The sequence below is a fragment of the Bidens hawaiensis genome, unplaced genomic scaffold (assembly GCF_021521415.1).
Source record: "Bidens hawaiensis isolate Kalapana, Puna unplaced genomic scaffold, B.hawaiensis_p1.1 tig00028274_1, whole genome shotgun sequence".
NCBI classification, from domain to species: Eukaryota; Viridiplantae; Streptophyta; class Magnoliopsida; order Asterales; family Asteraceae; genus Bidens; species Bidens hawaiensis.
In genome coordinates this window covers 215,550-235,624 of record NW_027494610.1, presented here as the reverse complement: position 1 = coordinate 235,624, position 20,075 = coordinate 215,550, and the positions used below count along the sequence as shown (strand labels likewise).

The 20,075-nt window shown below is 32.4% G+C and overlaps 3 protein-coding genes across 3 annotated transcripts; 2 read left to right on the top strand and 1 right to left on the bottom strand.

Annotated features, from left to right (window-relative positions):
* Positions 1-389: 389 nt before the first annotated feature.
* LOC143576733 (alpha-1,3-arabinosyltransferase XAT3-like) lies at positions 390-2,602 on the top strand. Its single transcript, XM_077060759.1, has 2 exons — positions 390-531; positions 1,470-2,602. Exons 1-2 carry the CDS (start codon positions 390-392, stop codon positions 2,600-2,602), a joined length of 1,275 nt encoding a protein of 424 aa, XP_076916874.1.
* Positions 2,603-9,396: 6,794 nt separating this feature from the next.
* LOC143576732 (cytochrome P450 97B2, chloroplastic) lies at positions 9,397-15,096 on the top strand. The gene is made up of 14 exons (XM_077060758.1): positions 9,397-9,409; positions 11,291-11,535; positions 12,249-12,356; positions 12,437-12,521; positions 12,593-12,831; positions 12,927-13,100; positions 13,193-13,240; positions 13,320-13,379; positions 13,755-13,841; positions 14,006-14,094; positions 14,197-14,288; positions 14,372-14,433; positions 14,524-14,673; positions 14,761-15,096. Exons 1-14 carry the CDS (start codon positions 9,397-9,399, stop codon positions 14,983-14,985), a joined length of 1,677 nt encoding a protein of 558 aa, XP_076916873.1. The 3' UTR covers positions 14,986-15,096.
* Positions 15,097-16,659: 1,563 nt separating this feature from the next.
* LOC143576726 (syntaxin-121-like) lies at positions 16,660-18,384 on the bottom strand. Its single transcript, XM_077060753.1, has 2 exons — positions 17,687-18,384; positions 16,660-17,058 (listed from the first exon to the last, which is right to left on the bottom strand). Exons 1-2 carry the CDS (start codon positions 18,275-18,277, stop codon positions 16,756-16,758), a joined length of 894 nt encoding a protein of 297 aa, XP_076916868.1. The 5' UTR covers positions 18,278-18,384; the 3' UTR covers positions 16,660-16,755.
* Positions 18,385-20,075: the final 1,691 nt, after the last annotated feature.

The window sequence follows — 20,075 nt, the reverse complement described above, 5'->3', positions numbered from 1 at the left end:
TGAAGCAGTTGTTCTCACCGGGAACAATATATTATATAATTAATTGAATATAGAATATTCAAAACTATATACGTTGTATAATCGTAAATTATTGTAAATAAAACTAATAGACATTCAAAAGTTTATTAATATATAACTATGTAGCTACCAAATCATTTAATTTACACATAATAAAATATATATAACCAATGTGTGTATCTGAGGGTAGGTTAATGAAGTCAACTATTGGATATACTGAAATCGTGGGGAGCAATCTCTGATAAACAAATGCCTTGTTATTCTTTCTTGCAGGCCACTTGTAAGTTGTATATATATTGCACAAAACTACACACATATGGTTTGTAGCTTTCGATCACCATCATATTGGCATGCTTATATAGCACTTAACAATGCAATATCACGATATATTCGCTCGAAGCTTTGGTCAAAATGACAGGAAACGATTAGGATACGGTGCCTTGGTTAATTGTTTGGTAATCACATGTTGCTTGTGCGTAGTGTTCAAGTCGTACTTCAGTCCTCCATACGTTTGTAAGTCGTGTCACATTTTATATAATGCTTTCTATGTCGTGGTCAGGGTTGGTTACACACGCACATACATATAAAGTTTGATATTTTAATTTAGAAATTAAACAAGCACCTAGAGCATGGTATGATTTTTTTACTATTTGACTATTGTTTTTAATGAGATCACTTTTTCTTTGTAGTACAATTGAGATTGATGATATTAGAGGAACTCAAATCGGTGATGGTTACCGACACAACCAGCGAACTTGTACGACCATGTAAGTTGAAATTTGTTATTTGTGTATGCATATAAATAATGATTTACCGATATTATATTCGTTGGTTCATAACTGTATCAGACAAAATTATTGTTGTTGGAATGTTGGTAAAGTTAACAATCTTAGATTATATATTTCCTACAAGATACGATGGAACCAACAAATGATTTGGTTATAAGTTGGTATATATACTTAGTTGCACGCTTGCACGTTTAATAGATGTATGGTGTGCCACATGGATATCCTATCTACAATTTGTTTTGTTTTGGACTTTTGGTAGGTAGAGAAAACCCTTTTTCTTATTCTTAACGATATTTTTTTAACTTAAATAATTTTTTTTCTGTGTCATAACTTAGTAAAATTATACCACAAATTGATAAAATTAAACAATTGTCATATTTAGTTTGGATATTATATTGCTATAATGCTATGTTAACTTTTTTTTCTATAAAAACATATCTTGCGAATAACAATGTGTCGTGATTATTTTTAAATATAGCACGTCATGATTGTACAACGGTGAGTCAGGAGTTTGTGAACTTATGAGTTTGCATATTGTAAAAGAAAATCATCTTAATATTATTTATAATAGTACATAACATTAATTGTCAAATTTTGGATAAAATGGTTTTTTAAGAATCTACAAAGATATTAACTTTAAATCATTCTCCATTATGTCTCTAGATATTGAAACAAAGGAAAGAACGTTGTTTTGCAACACAACGAAACGAAGATCAGACACATGCCATATGACTGGCGACATACGGATTCATGGGACATCATCAACCATTTTCGTGAGAACGTTAAATTCTATGAACTCCACGTGGACAATAAAACCATATGCACGTAAAGGCGACAATGGTGCGATGCAAAACATTACGAGTTACACCATAAAAACGACCCATAAAGAAACCATGCCCAAATGCACCAAAACTCACAACATACCCGCAGTGGTATTTTCGGTTGGCGGGTATAGCGGGAACCACTTTCACTCCTTCTCAGACACCATCATCCCGCTATACGCCACGACCCGAAAGTTCAACCGAGAGGCGCGGTTTCTCATGGCGAATAAAAACCCTCTATGGACATCCAAATTCCAACAAGTTTTAACAAAACTATCTAAGTATGATACCATTGACATTGATCATGAAAATGATGTACATTGCTTTCCAAGTATGATCATCGGGCTCGAAAAACACGATCACAAAGAGCTAAACACGGATTCAATGACCGATTTCACAAAGTTCTTAAGAGCTTCTTACTCGTTAAAGCGGTCCAAAGCGATAAAGCTAACCAACGGCTCGACTAACAAGCCTCGGCTCCTAATAGTTTCAAGAAAAAGAACCCGAGTTTTTACAAATGTGGGAGATGTGGTTAATGCCGCACGAGCCATGGGATTTGAGGTCATAGTGACCGAGATGAGCGCAAATCTTAACCAAATATCGCAGTTGGTTAACTCGTGTGATGTTATGATGGGTGTTCATGGGGCAGGGCTAACCAACATGGTGTTTATGCCCGAAAATGGTGTGTTTATACAAGTGGTTCCATTGGGGAAAATGGAGTGGATGGCTAAGACTTTTTATGGTGATCCTGCTAAAGGAATGGGGTTGAGTTACTTGGAGTACAAGGTAAGTAAAGAGGAGAGTTCGCTAACGCATCAATATCCGGCTAACCATTTAGTGTTCGAAGACCCGTATTCGATACAAAGGAAAGGTTGGGAGGCTTATAGATCAATGTATATGGATAGACAAGATGTGAAGCTTGATGTTGTTAGGTTTAAGGAGACGTTGTCAAAAGCGCTTGAACTACTTCGTTAGTTTAACTTGTAATTACATCCGTTGAAAAAGTTAAATGTAACACGCGGTTTGGTATTGTTATAGTTTAGGCACGTGATTACCTACTGTTATGAATACGTCACATTGTGGTCTTTTGCATTTTTGTTAGGGAAATATAGATGTTGATTGTTAAGTGAAAAATGAGTCGGGCAAGAAATACTTTTTTCGAAGCACTATATACATCCAGATGTATTATACCTTTAGTACTATATTTAGTTAAACAAAAAATTGAATGAAACAAAATTTAGTAAAAAATATTAATTAAGAAAATTTTTGAAATCATTAATTGTAGCATTAGTGTAAGAGGGTAGTAATCAAAATCTTTAGAAAGATTAAATAAAAGTATTCGTTTAATAAAATATACTGAATGAGGTTTAGGGTATACTAGTGGTTCATTATTTAAGAAAAAATTTGAAATCATTGTAGCATTAACCTCAAATTTGTTATTTTAAAAATATAGAGAAATTGGATTTTAATAATCTCAACTAACTGTTATTCGCTGATAATAATTTAACTTATTTTATTGCTACTGTTGGTCCTAGATTTAAAAAAATTGGCTTTTAATGGTCTCTCGTTAAAAAAAACTTAACGGTGTTAAGTTTTTTTTCGAATTTCAAACTGATTTTTTAGGGCTTTGATCGGAAGGATGATACGAGTCGATTGATTTAAAACTTAACTCAAAATGATGCTCCAAAAAGCTTATTATTGTTTATTTGAAGTTCAAACACCCCATTTGAAGCACTAATCAACCCGTTTGAAGCATCGTTTTGAGCTAAGTCATACATTAATCGACTCGTATCCTCATTTCGATCAAAAACCCTAAATATCAGCTTAAAATTCGAAAAACAACTTAACGTCGCTAAGTTATTTTTAACCGGGGGAGGGGGGGGGGGGCACTAGAGCTAATTTTTTTAAAAAAAATTTGGGACCATCAGTGACAATAAACTAAGTTGGGATTATTATCGGCCACTAGCATTTATTTGGGATTATTAAACTTCAATTTGCCAAAAATATATTAAGTAAACCCTTTTTTTATGAACGGCCAATTTCATTATATTAAAAAGAGAGGACTAACAAGTAGCTAGTTAACCACATCTAATCTAACTAATATATTAAAGCAAAATCAATTTGTCCACTTGTCTTTCTCCTACGGTGTCCACCTAATGTTCCATGTCATCCACTTTTCATGCTTATAATTTCTATATAATTAATCAATTAATTTTATTCCTAATGTTAATCTTCCTACTATATACTATTAAAGCAAAACAAAATATCCACATGGCCTTCAAATAAGATGTCCACATAAGTTTACAAGGTTTCCATCTATAGAATTATCACATAATTAACTAATTAATATTTTTCAGAATCATAACCTCACTAATTAATGTTTTCTAGAATCATAACCAACTATTTCCTTTCAAATGATTTAAAAACCGTTTTTTACTACAATTAATTATTTATAACTAATTTTTGCTATTTTTTTTAGTATGACTATTACTTTAGCAATTCAATGATTTGTATATTTATACAGTTTCTCATTCACCCAATTTATACATAATTTTTCCTACATCTTGTGGTTTTGCAGAGAACAATGTAAAGAATTCTTATGATAGCTACATATATATATATATATATATATATATGTATGTATGTATGTATGTATGTATGTATGTATGTATGTATGTATGTATGTATGTATGTGACGTTTGAAATTTTTTCCACCCGTGTGTAACACGGGCCACTATCCTAGTAAACACTATAACAAAACATACTCGAAACCTATCTAGTCACCCAGTTTATAATTACAAGATGAATACTCAAAATGAATACCATTTCTCCCTATTTAGTTCAACGATTTTCCCCTTATTCTTTACCTATAGGAGCGTAATGGACCAACATGTGGTGTGGATGATTACTTGAATGGCTCTTCTTATTCCTCATGCACATTCATGTTAAGATGAATCTTCAAAAGGTTTTTCATCTCGAATTCATAGACCGGTGGAATACTGCACCAACTACTCACAAATTACCATGCATATGACTGAGGCTATATAGAAAGATAGTAGTATATGGTCTACTGATTCCATGGTTGCAATTCTACCCATCTCCGCCTTCTATTTAAAGAAATTCATTTTTAATAAAACCACTAAAAATGCCCATATGTGATGATAAAAAGATTATTAATTTATTATAATTAATATTACCCTAAGTTTGGTAAATGGTTGCAAGACAAAGGGTGAACAATTTAAAAGAGATATAAGGAGGCATTGGCATTCATAGAAGTAGCAAGCAAGTGAACATTTTAAACGTGCTTTTAAATCAATATATGTATATGAAATGTTTTGGGCTTAAAGGGCCTAGCACCGCCTCCTTGTGGGCTTAATCTGTCAAAGTCCAGAGGTATACTGTCCGTTTATTTGTTTATTATTTATTCGGTCCGTTACTAACCCGTGCACAATGATTTTTTTTAAAGCGGTAACGAACTAAAATAAACACTGACTAGCAAGAAGCTAGACGGGCTACATTAGCATTTGGTTTACATTTATTGAACAAATATGTGCACATTGATCTAGCTTTTAATGTTTATATTTATCGATATCGCATGGTGTGATAGTGCGAATCCCCTTTGCAGCGGTATACAGGTTCTCCGGTAGCAATTCCACTACACTACTTGATAGAGGTGAACAAACCAAAACCGAAATGTTGACGTAAAGAAACCAAAATAACCAGACCCAAACTAATAATCGACGATTTAGTTTGTTTTCTTTGAAAATTGAATATCACAATTCAGTTTCATATATGCATCGTTATAAAACCGAACCCAACTATAAAATCGAATCGCACCGAACTTATTTGAATGTTTGTCGTTGAATTTATGACCCAACTTTATTACTCTGCACCCCCTTGCTAATTTACAAATTCATTAATAGAGGCCTACAATCATTATATTGGCCACCTAGGTTATTGACCCGTGTACGATACGGGTGAAAATATAGAAATCGACAAGTAAATTGATATATAATTTCAAATATACATATATGTTATCACTTTAGTGAATTGTAAATGTTATATTTATAAGAACAGATTATTTTATATAAACTATAGCTTATTTCATCATGAATATTAATTAACGATAACTGCATTATTTGAAATTAAAACCACAATTATGACATTGTTGTTTTTATTAAAACAAAACATTCAAAAAGAAATAGAATAAAATTACACATTTAAACATCTTTAGAACTTAAACAACAAATCAAAAAGACATGTTAATAAAAATCTTCATTATCTGGTACATTATCTTCAACTAATGAAGTCATATGTTATAAGGCCCAAAAATTATACAACATCCAAAAAGTCTAGTTTTTTTTTTCACAAACAATGAAATAAAAACACATGATAAGTTAATATACAAAGACATTAGAAAAAGATAAAACTCTTTTGGGTTCTTCATTTATAATTAACTAATAAGTAATGCATTGTTTGTGCTAGCCCGTTTAAGAAAAGAGTTTGGTCAACTTTCAACCCTTCGATCCATTCAACCCATTTAGCAAACTATTTGTCACACCCCGACCTAAGGCCTAGGCGTATAACCAATAGTTAATACCTGTTTTGTAAATATATCAGAGTTACGTTCTTTTAGCGGAAGACTTTTTGAATAAAATATCATTATATTGAAAACTTGGGATTCAATACCCGTTTAAATATTTCAAATACCTGTCATTTTAAAATATGATTCTTCACAGTATTTTAAAATGAAATATCTGAGCCATCAGATCACCTCTAAGGACTATATCCTCAATCTTCTATTCTGTCTTGCTTGTCTGTTCTAACCTTTATTGTTTCCCTGAAATGTGGGGAAAAATACGTCAGCTGTGTGCTGTTGATAACGCTGACTCAACAAAAAGGTTTTCATAATTCATTATACATAATCATATACAATTCATCTTCGTTATGACACAACACCAATAGCATTCAATGACTTAGTGGGCCTCATCCCATCTCATCGGAACTAAAAATACCAATAGACCACATAATCGGACTTCGCTCGCCTTAGAGACCCACTTGCCTCATGGTCAGTATGTTTGTAGTGTGCCCACTACAAATCATATATGTATAGATCCAGACACATGTATTTTAGCCTGAGTATTTAGTACTACCTTGTATCAAAACATTTTAGAGGATTTGAACCAACCCTCATGCAAATACGTTCATAACTCTTTACATATGATAACAGTCCATAGTTTGTAAGAGTAAACATTTCATAAACATAGAGGATTTGTACCAATCCTCATAAAAATCTTTTCTGACTCTTTATCTATGGATAACCTTCCATAGTAAATCTTTAAACAGTACATAGACGTATTCACGTCATAAAACATATAAAAAAAGGTTGGACGTATTCACCTTATAATCAATGTATCTCACTGATAATTGTCTGATCATTATCTCGTACCTTGTACGAGAATAACATTTTATAAATAACTAAATCTACAATCTAGCTATAGACCTTAAGTCTATTTGCATAACCTTTACCTTGATATTCATTTCATTTATAAAACATTTATATACTACGTTTCTTCATCATGAAGAAACATATATATATCCCATTTCTTCATTCATAAGAAATATCTTTATAATAAAGAATAATATTTTATTCATAACCTTATCTTATGAAAGTTATACTTATTATCTGATCAAGGTATATACTATACCCCTGACTAGGGTCTAAGCAATATATAATAAAATAATCGAGCAGAACCCCTACCTTGTATGGCTTATCTATGAAATGCTTAAACTTCACGTGGGCAACACTCCTACTTGCACGTAATTTTAGACAACGTGCGTATCGAAAATGACGGGATTTTGGCACGAAAACCGAGGTAAAGTGTGTGTGATGTGATGGAGACTTCATCCCATGGCCGGCTATTTATAGGCAAAAATCTGTGCATTTTCGCGTATCGCGAAAGACAAATGTAGCCGCAATTATTATTATATTCCTTCACGTATCGCAAAAATAATTCCGCTTAATAAATAACATATTACGAAACTTTAGCAAAAAATAATGATTATATAAATATGTTGATTTAACAGCTAAACATTAAAAAAAAAATTTAATCATCGTAAGAGAATAACTTAACAAAAAAGGCTTAATGATTATATAAATATGTTGATATAACATAATGATTATATAAATATGTTGATTTCACAGCTAATGTGATAAACAAAAAAGTTATTTAATATGTCATTGGTGCAGCATCAGCAACACTTCATATAAGTTACACAACACTATTGCATATGCTCATGTCCTATTATCACAAATATTTGGCTTAATATTAACCATAGTTAGTGTTTAGTAAAAAGATCTTAACCAATGGAAACGCTTATTATTCACGTATATCGATAATCCATCTCAGTAAACAGTTTGTGAATAAAATCTATTACATCAAAAGTCAACTTCCATATACTAACTCATTTTGTTGTCTCCTAGCCTACTGGGCGGAGTAGTAAACCGAACCTAATGGTATAACCTGCAATCATGAAAATAACTTCAAATCATTATAGTTAAAGAACATTAATAGACAAATCCTTAACTACAAAATATAAAGTATATCTAAAAAGCATAATTATTTAAATAAAGAAATTCAAGAATATGTGATTATTAAAACACAATTAGGGAAACTTTCAAAATGTTTTATTTGAGTCGTTTGAAATAACACATGAAAAAAATCAACAAACTGTATAATTAAATTTGAGGTCCAGTTGAATCATGAGACCAGTATAAAGAAGCTTTGAAGTGTGTTTCGGATAGCAACCAAACGATTTATATCCAATTGATAAAAATGAGGGGTAGCTAAAAGCTCTTCTCATCCATTGTTTTCTGTAGCAAATATGGTGTTATATGCATTTCAAATTTATGAGTATGTTTACGTTTGTACTTTTTGGCTTGATTTCACAATATCCATATGCATATATGCCACTTATATAATAGTTATATTAGAAGATGATTTGAAATCAAATATTGGTCAACAGTTGTAATTTAAAATTTGAATTTGTTACCAAATTTGTAAAAACTGTCATAACAATAATTAATTTATTTAGGCAATTTGTTACATGAAAGCCCACAAGATTTTGGTTGTTTTCCAACTATAACTGACAATATTAATTTCAAGAGAAATCAACGGACTAAAGATATGGAATTAATAAAGATATCAAACAAAAATATTTACAAGCTGGTAATCATCACCGTGTGTCAAGCAATGGAAAAATTTACGACCCATTTGAAACTATACCTTAGCATTATCTAATTTCATAATGTATATGACCAGGAAACTCAATATCAATGTGTAATCATAATTATTTTATTAATTTTTATACCAACATCAATAGGGCAATTGCTAATTATAATGAAAAACTTAAATCATTAACTTCAGAATAAATCAAATAACAAATTAAGACCGATAATCACCTTAAATCGAAGCGCTGAACAATATGTAACTTAGCAAAGAATCCATCAACGGATTAACATGAATAATGCTTAAAATCGATTATCAATTGGAAGGAAGGATGATTATAGGGAATATTGAAAGCAGACTTCGATATGAAAGGATTCGTGTATGAGACCGGAGCTAACGTGGTTGTAAATAGTGTTGATCGTCTTCTTCTTCGCTAGTGGAGATCGCTTGAGAGTAGGCGATGAAGATTTAGGGTTTGAAAGAAAAGAAAGTATCTTGAGACTTGAATGACAATTTAGGTTTTGTTAATTGGATTGAATCATGGGAAATACAGGTTCATCCAGAAGTAAATTTATTTTTAGTTTTGAATTATTTTAAAACCAAGAAATTATAAGATGACTTAGTATTTAAGGAAATTATGGTAATGGACCAATAAGAATAAGGTAAAATAAATTTTTTAATAGTATATATAGATATAGATATAGATTTTTCAAGTTCAAAAATTTAAAACCAAATATAAAACTTAAAAGTTAAAACCAAAGCCAAATGGTTTTCTAAAACTCAAAAACCAAAACTTCTATTTTGTTTTGAAATTGTGACTGGCTATCAAAAATGGTGGCTCTACCCGTTGAACCAATCCAACACATCATAAACCATTTAAGTCTTTAACCATTAACAAAGTCCAAAAATGTTTCTACTTTTACTTAATTTCAGAAATAGTCCGTCCCAATCCAATTGTGATAAAGAAATTCTGGAGTCAATGATTAATTTCAAACACAAATAAAAAACTGACATATAGGTATTCGAACTCATCTTCACAATGAGTTTGGACGCCACGTGCTATCCTATCATTGGCACATAAATCTCATCGTCAAAATTATATTCGGACGGGCTATTTCTTTAATTAAGCAAAAATAAAGAACACTCATAAAATTTTGAGAATTTCCCTTAAATTAAACTCACATGAGAAAAAAGCTTCAAAGTTTATTAAATATTGACAAAAAGACAAAAGTCACAGGGTGTAAAACACAATTTAATATCCCAAACTTATCAAAAAATCCTATTTTGGGCGGACAGTAAAGTAAACACTAAAACAAACATTTTTCCAACTAAAAAGCTCTTTCTTTCTTTCACACTGAATGAATCACTGATTTCATCATTCATTCATTCAGTTAATAATAACATTAAAAATCATATAAAGTAACCGCTAGTGGCCACCAAACTATCCCACTGATTTAATCACAAACCAATCTTCTCCATAAACCAAACACTTCCAATTCATTTCAGTTTCAATGACATTAATAATGTCAACTGTCACAAGTAACTGTTCCTTACTCCCTCACTTCTACACAACTGATTTTCCATCTTCTAACGGCTTTAAACCCCATCGGTTTAATTCGATACCGAAAACATGCCGACTCAGGTAATTAGAGCTTGGCTTGTTTCAAGCTCGAGTTCGGGTCGTGAGTTATTTTTCAAGCTAGGCTCGGTTATTATTAATTAATTAACTAGCTTAGAATCCCTGCACGTGTGGAAAATAATTTGAATTCTAGGATATGTGAGTTCAATAAGTGTTTGGGATTGAAAATAAGAGGTGGTGGTTTATTGAGTTAGGTAGGAGTGTGCACAGTTCGGTTCGGTTATTAGTCTCAACTGAAACTGAAGTTATCGGTTAATCTGTTTTATTAACTAGTTGGTTTTCTGTTAATCCATTCGGTTTATTCAGTTACTTTGTCGGTTTTAGGTTTGGTTAATTTCGGTTAATAACCTAAACCAAACTTAGCTTAAAAGTTTTGCTTAGAAATACATGAAACGGAGGTAAAAGTATACGAAATGGAGGCATAAAAGCTAGGAATATATGAAATAAGAATGGTTCGGTTTGGTTAATTTCGGTTAACCGAGGGTACAAAGGAAATACCAATAACCGATTTTCGGTTTATTCGGTTAGTTTATCGGTTTTCAGTTCGGTTAATAACTGAAACCACTCTTTAGCTAAAAAGTTTGTTTAGAAATACATGTAATATATATATCGAATAGAGGTAAATTTATGTAATGGAGATATAAAACACAAAATGCATGAAATGGAAGTATAAAAGCTAGAAAATTTGAAAATGTGAATGGTTTGGTTCAGTTAATTTCGTTTAACTGAGGGTACAAAAAATAAGCTGATTACAAATTTTGGGCTAACTTCGGATCGGTTATTGCTCACCCCTAGAATTAGGTGTAGAATTTTGTGAAATTGATAATAAGTGGACAGGTTTGTGTGATGAATGCAGATGTGAAACAAGTAGAGATGAGAAGAGGAATAATAAGAGTATGAGTGTATTGGATAATGCAAGTAATTTGCTGACTAATTTGTTGAGTGGTGGAAGTATTGGATCCATGCCTGTTGCTGAAGGTGCTGTTACTGATTTGTTTGGGAAGCCACTTTTCTTCTCTTTGTATGATTGGTTCATTGAGGTAATACTCACTTTTTATCTGCATATGCATATGCATATACAGCAAGTACTAATTAAAGTCATGGAATTAGGTAACGATAGGTATTCAAAAAGCTTGTTTGTAAACGAGTCGAGCCTGAGCCAAGGTAAGCTCGCTCATTAGTTGGCTCGTTGGCTCATTTAATTAAAGCCCAACTTTTTATTTATATAAGTTATAAATTTTTTAGTTTATTAATTCTGCATTATTGTATGTTAAAATTACTCTTATTTATATATAATCAACGTGATAAGAGTACAATTTTTCTTTTAATAAACGAGCTGGCTCGAGCATTATTTCATTATTTGTAAGTTAAAAGATATAATTACTTGTTTTTTATATATATAAAGATGCACAAGATTTGATTTATTGAAGAAATAATCACATAAATTGGCTCAAGCTTTTTACGAACCGAGCCCGAGCTTAACATTTTATCTTGTTAAAGATATATGAGCTGAGCCAGTTTGTTTAACTTCGAGCTGGAACTCAACCTAGCTCAGATCGGCTCATTTTCTCGTTTACAGCCCTAGAGAACAGCAGTGTGCAATTACTATAGCATTGTGTTTATGAGCAGCATAATAATAAACAGAGGCTGGATTAATGATTATGATTTATTATGATTTTTGTTACGTAGTGTATAGTTTGGCAGATATTTGTTGTTACTGATTTTGATATCTTGATGATGTTATATTGAACAGCATGGATCGGTTTATAAACTTGCCTTTGGCCCAAAAGCATTTGTAGTTGTATCAGATCCTATTGTCGCCCGATATATTCTTCGCGAAAATGCATTTTCATATGATAAGGTATGTTTTTACATTTTCTTTACTTTGACCTGTTTTGACCCATTTCATATATTATATGACACTTCATTTGCATAATTTAGGGAGTTCTTGCTGATATTCTAGAACCAATTATGGGAAAGGGACTTATTCCTGCTGACTTGGACACTTGGAAGCAAAGGCGAAGAGGTAATAATTTTTAAGAGTCAAATATATCAATAATATTCGCTTATTAATATAATAATTTGAACTTTTTACAGTTATTGCTCCGGGCTTTCATACTTTATATTTGGAAGCTATGGTGAAAATGTTTGCAAATTGTTCTGAAAGATCAATATCAAAACTTGATAAGCTTCTAGAAGCCAAAAACTTACAAGGAGGGCATGAAATCGAGTTGGATCTTGAAGCCGAGTTCTCGAATTTGGCACTTGATATTATTGGTCTCGGTGTTTTTAATTACGACTTCGGTTCTGTCACAAAAGAATCCCCTGTCATTAAGGTCTAGTCCTATGCTGCATGCTGACGCGGCAATTTCAACTCATTTACATGTAACTAAAAACTTGTTTTTTTATCATCTGTTTTTGCTTTTTGTAGGCAGTATATGGTACACTTTTTGAAGCCGAACATCGGTCAACTTTCTACATTCCTTACTGGAAATTTCCTCTGGCTAGATGGTTGGTTCCCAGACAACGGAAATTTGCAAACGATCTAAAGATTATTAATGATTGTCTTGATGATCTTATAAAAAATGCAAAAGAGACAAGACAGGTAACTGTTTATTTAGTAATGGTTTTGTTGATGTTAAATAGAATGCATATGTTGTAGTTTTTTTTTTTTATTTTTGAAATTTTAATTGGCAGGAAACGGATGTTGAGAAACTCCAGCAAAGGGACTACTCGAATCTCCAGGTATGTATTATGTAATCCGTTTCATTTTAATATTGAAGAATTATTTGTTCTGATTATTTATGTTTACAAATTATTTCAGGACGCGAGTCTTTTGCGTTTCTTAGTTGACATGAGAGGAGTTGATGTTGATGATCGACAAGTAAGTATATCCTACAATTTGATTTTATTAGAGGTGGACACACAGGTGGATCTGGTAATGGGTCAAAATAGGTTTGAGTTGAAACGGGCCAGGTTGACCCAAACACATCTTTGCCAATATTTATACTTTTTACCGAATACTTAATGTGTTAACTGTTATAAAAAAAAACATTACTGCAAAAGAAAATGCCAGTATTTAATGTAAACAATCCAGGTCGGCCCGTTTGACCTGTTCTCTTTAAGCTAACTTATTAGCTTGACCTATTTGTGTTAATACATAGCCAAAATTGACCCATTTATGTGTATGTGATGATTATAAACTGCCAGTATTAACTTATTTATTTGAATAATATTTTTTCTAAATTTCATGAAACAGCTAAGAGATGACTTGATGACAATGCTGATTGCTGGCCATGAAACAACAGCTGCTGTTCTTACATGGGCTGTCTTCCTTCTAGCTCAAGTATGAAACATCGATAAACATGCATATTAATTAGCATTTATTGTACATATGCATAAGTTGTGTATCTTAGTATCGATCTAAATACGATAATTTCTTACTGTACAAGGATATAGAGATAAATGTTTGTGGCCAACGCTAATGTCTGATGAGCCACCATTATGCAGCATCCCGATAAAATGAAGAAAGCACAAGCTGAAATTGATGCAGTCGTCTCACAGGATGGAATAACCTTGCAGTCACTTAAAAAGCTAGAGTATGTCACCAATAAAATAACTTATAACTGATGCTTTTTGGTATATTTTGCTATGATATTTGTAAATTTTTTTACACTGATTTTCCTCATTTAAATTTGTAGATACGTTAGACTAATCATTTCCGAAAGTCTACGTTTATATCCTCAACCTCCATTACTCATCAGGCGTTCTCTAAAACCAGACCGATTGCCAGGTAATATTAATATATGGTATCGATTTGATATTTTAATCTATAATATCAAAGTATTAAAATTTCCTGGTTTTTAACATTCATAGGAGGTTATAAGGGTGATAAAGATGGATATGAAATTCCAGCTGGAACAGATTTATTTATTTCAGTAAGTAATCAACTGTTGTTCTGTGATGTATATATTAGTGATATTTATTATTTAAGGTTTTTTATTTTTTACTTTTATTTTTTTGAACAGATATATAATCTTCATAGATCTCCATACTTTTGGGAGAACCCTAATGAATTCGAGCCCGAGCGGTTTCTTGTTCAAAGAGATAACAATAACATTGAAGGTTGGGCCGGTTTTGATCCATTTAGAAGCGCAGGAGCTCTATACCCGAACGAGGTTATAGTTTATACTCTTCTTATAATCTTTTTAATTATGATTATAAAAACAATAAATGTTTTAATCTTTTTAATTAAACAATGTCAGGCTATATCAGACTTTGCATTTTTACCGTTTGGGGGCGGGCCAAGAAGATGCGTGGGAGACCAGTTTGCATTAATGGAATCTACGATAGCGCTAACGATGTTGTTACAGAAGTTTGATGTGGAGCTAAAAGGGTCTCCTGAGTCTGTGGAACTTGTCACAGGTGCAACAATTCATACAAAAAATGGACTTTTTTGCAAGTTAAAGAAAAGATCTCACACTCATTAACATTAACATTAAAGTTTTGAGTTTATTTTCGGTTTCAAGTTCAATGATGTAAAACAATTATGATTACATAAGTTTTGTGAATTATATTTTGAAATGAAAACATACTAATCCTAAATGTGCACACTGAAAGGGGTAAACCATTTATAATGCATGTCCATAGGGATAGGATTATCATTTCACTTTTTAAATATCACTACAAACCCTTGCAATACATTCATTTATATTTTATATAAATAATTATCCTTACATTTTTAGTTGGTTCTACTTTTAAATATATTCCTCCACTACAGTTAATTATATAATACAATTTTAAACTCTGTTGCCGCTAAGTGTCCATTGGGCCACTTGGCTGCACCATATTGGTCAAGAGGTATTTTGTTTTGTTGTTTTTTTGCCATAAAAAACCGACTGAATGTCAATTTTCTTTTGTTTTAGTTCCAGTAACGTAACGAACATCACGGAAACCAATAGAATTCTTGTAGACTCGCCACCTTTTGTTTTAGTTTTTGTACCGTAACAAAAATCGACAGAAGCCAATTTTGTATTTATTTTTTTGTTTTAGTTTTGGCACCATAACGAACATGACGGAAACCGACCAGATGGCCTGGACTCACCGCCTCAACGTACGGGATTGACAATGCTTGGGTTTACCAACGTCCGAGTTTTACCAACCGACACCACCCTATTGGTCCATCTCAATTTTCATATTTTTTTGGTTTTAGTTCTGGTATCATAACACACGTTACCGAAACTCATCGAATTCACGTAAAATCAATGCCTCAACGTTTGGGACTGACAACGCTTGTGTTTTACCGACCTGCAGTTTTATATAATTTGTATTACTTGGTGTCCACTATATGCCTTACAACATTAAGACTCACAAGTAAACCCCTTCTAAAAGAGTTTGATCTTGGCTTGACATCTTTGTTTACCTAACTAAGCATTTGGCCTAAAGGTGCACAAACTGGAGTCTTAGCCCAATCATGTTCAGGTTGATAGTCAAAAGGATCAGATTGACTGGTTTGAAACCAGGTTTTAACTGGTTCGGTCTGAGTTTGTCTGGCTTCAAACCAGTTTCAAAGTACAGGCTTACAACCGAATTCAGTTCGGGTTCAGGCTTCAGAACTAGGTTCGTTACCATCCCGTTCATCTTGTGGACCTTTAATGCCTTAATGGCACCAATCTTGACGTTTGTGGCCTTAAAATAGGCAGGGCTACAAATTTATGAAACGACCCATTAACACGATATGACTCAGCATGAAGTTAAACGAGTGTGATAAACAGGCTTAGGTCATAGACAGTTATACCTTAATGGCATGAGTAAAACCTTGTCTGAACGGGTCAACTCATTTATACCACGTTTAACTTGTCGTATTAAATAGGGTATTATGTCGATACGATATGTTCATGTTCCTTTATCATAACAACATAGTTTTATAAATATTTAATTTTGTATTGTAGTTTTTGGTAATTTTATTTTATCGTGTTAATTGCATCTCATTATTTGTTAACCGTGTTTTGTGAATTATATTAACCGTGCCATGTCATTTATATTACTGAATCTCTTACCTTTAATCATATTCAACATGAATTCAATGATTCTACATGGATAATATTTGTTTCAAACTATAGCAAACATAGATACATCCTCAAATCAAGAATCTGAATCTAGAACAGATAACATCTGCACATAACTTGCTATACCAATCTCACCCATTATAACATTATCAACAAAGAACAATATTAGAACACAAACAACATACCAGTCCTCTACTTCCAAGGTCTAATGGACAAGACAACAATGGCAATTATTATCAGCAACAAAAGGATCCCAAAACATGTCCACTTTCTAGTATTCTTCTGTTTCTTCCTAGCTTCATTTAACTGCTGGGCCCCACGCGTGACATAAGAGTTAGCCCGGTTCACATGACTCTCTATATTATCAAGCTGCTCCCCTTGATGCTCCACCAAAACTGCCATGTCCATGAAAACTTGATGCAGCTCCTTTAGGTTTCGTTCAATCACTGTAACGGCGTCGTGTCGTTCTTGAATTTCAAGTAACGTCTCCATAACCTGCAGTGACGGAAAAAGAACTTCTTAGTATTTTCTCTTTCTTAAAAAAGCTACAACTACAACTAAATGATCCGACTCATGTATTTCATAAAAAAAAGCTGCCTTTAATATCTAAAAGTTAGGGGTGTGCATTGGTCAGTTCGGTTTTGGTTAAAACTGAAATGTCGACTTTTAAAAGGCACTTGGTTTCTGTTTTTTCGATCCGGTTTGGTTTTGATTTTGGTATTTGGACTTGAAATTTTTTGGCCGAAAAAAAAAAGTTGCCAAACATAATGAATTTGGACCTAAATGTTTTTGTTAGATTAATTGATTATTAACATTTGGGATAAAATATTTGGGTTAAACTATATATTTATTTATTATAAATTATAAATTACTTAAAGTTTATGATAAATATAAAAAAATAAAAAATCTATAAAGCTCGGTTAAACTTTTTTCGGTTTTAGTTACAAGCAAAACCGAACCAAACCGAAAGTTAGTGTTTACGAAAACATAAAACTAAACCATCTATTTTTGTTTCAGTTCGGTTTTTTCAGTTTCATGCACAACCTACTAATAATTCACAAATTCCGTTGATTGGAGGGTCAAAGGACCCTCTTGTCCCACCCTTGGTTCCGCCCCAGATTACCTGCCCTCTTCCTTGCTCTTGAATCGCCTTCTGTAAAAAATTCTCGCTTTCTCCTGTCGATATTAACTTATCGACAGTCGCCTCATCCGGATGTTCGCCTGTGACGGTATAATACCGCCGTTGAACCGTCTCCCGGTGCTCCGCAGCCATTTTCTGCCGCAGCTCGTTAAACGACTTCATGGAACCTTGCAGCTGCTTTCGAAGACCATTAACAACCGACGTCCGCGTCCGATCAGTCGAGCTTCCCGGCCCGCAGTTCGGGAGACTCCGACTGGCCGCATTAGACCGGTCCAGAGCCTCTAAACGAGTCTTAATAACTTTAGCTTTGTTTAGCGACAAAACAACGTCGTTGTCCATCTTGGTTTTAAGATTTTTGATAGCGTTAGCTTTGTGCAGGGTTTTGCTATGCTCGTTTGAGGATTGGAGTTGCTCGTGGAGCAACTCCAACCCTTTGAGTTCTTCCTTGACGACTTCCACGTCAAGAAAGAACTCATCAAGATGGGGAACTCCTTCGTTACGGTCGTTGGAGTTCCCCATCTCGATATCGGCCGTGCGACCGCCTGAAAACGAGCGGGATAACAGATCATTCATGTTGGTATCACGGGTATATGGCTTCCCGAGAATAGGATTTGCTGATATGATTGAGAAGGTTAGGGGAGAGTTGAGTAAAGATTAGGTTGAAATAATGGAATTATTATTTTCTTGGATGGAAAGATGGCTGGCTGCTTGGGGTTGACTAGGAGAGGTCTTTATTGATGGCGGGACACATGACATGGCAATATTAATATCTATATTTAGTTGTTTGTTATGTATTTTAAATTTTTAAGTGATATTATTTATTTATTTTTTTATTGAATTCATATTCATTTTCACAATGAAATATTTAAATCACTAGAATTATTATTAGATGGGTATTATTAACTGATAAAGTTAAAATATAAAGTAAGACAAAAATGAAAAGTATTAGAAGAAGTTGTAATCATAAAAAAAACCTTTTAAAAATAAATTTTAAAAAATTAATAAAAAAATCATAACTTAAAATATTAGTAAAAATTAAAAAAATTTAAAGAACTAAAAAAATGTTTCCCCTTTCATTCATGTTCAAAAAATTAAAAACGACGAAAATACACAATGCCGATATGTGAATCATTAGAATTATTATCGGAGGGGTATTATTAATCTCGGTTTGATATTTGATTGTAAGACTGTGTCTCATGTGTGTTTAATATTTGTCTTGGGTATACATGTTTTGAAATTTTTAATACTATGTTCTTTTACTTACAATTCTGAATTTCATGTATTATTATTTTTTTAACGACTATAGCGAATACTAAATTATATACGCATCTTCATCACTGTAAAGTGTTTAAAATGCGTATAAATGTCATGCGAATATAAATTCTAAAAGACTCATGTACCCGAAAATACACAAAGACTCATGTACTCGAAAATACATTCCGAATGTTTCATTTATTCCTTTTGAGCGTTGTCTTTCTTTTTTTCTTTTTTCTTTTGTTCTTTTTGTTTTCCTAGTCGTGTGGTTCAAGTGTTAAGAATTGTTTAAATAAATAAAATCCCAAACGACTTCTATACCATATCACGTCTAATACATGTGCAATGTATGATACCGAAAACAATGCCATCCTAAACTCTATTATTCAAAGTTTTAAAAAAACCAACCTCTATTACATCACCTTGGTGTAGAAACTAAAATTTTAATGTTAGATATTTTTTGTTTTTTTTACAATACAATATTATTTTTTATTATTTTTTTTAAAATAGAGTTTGGTGTCAGATGTATTTCTCTCAATTAGTCATAACATTTAATGACCTTTTCTTACCCAAGTTCGATCATAGAAAATTGGTTTTCTTCCTTTTAATGACATATATTTGTTGGATTCGAACCTAGGACCCTCTAGTATAAAAGCTTTAAGCAAAACTAAATGAGCACCAGATGAATAAATAATAAAAAATAATAACAAAAGAACACATCTAAATTATTCGATGGTATACTTTAAAGGTTTGTTACCAATTATTTTTAGATAATGTTTGAGTTAAATAGTCTTAAGATTATCATCAAGCCTATCCTAACCTAACCTGGTTTTATTAATACTCTGGAGGTTTGGATTTGATTGTTTTGGAATGGAATTGTTGGTCAACGGAAATTGATAATGGTTGGCCATGAGCCCACGAGAAAAAAATATAGGTTCCTTCTAGGGGAAAAGAATATTTTCTAATATATTGTTATAAATATAATTATTTAACTTGTACTATTTCTATAGCTTGTGATTCAAATTTAATATTAAAATGAGTTATTTTATTTTTAAGGTATTTGTTCATGTTACTCATATGCGATCACACATTCAATCCTACGAAACTACCCGTTATT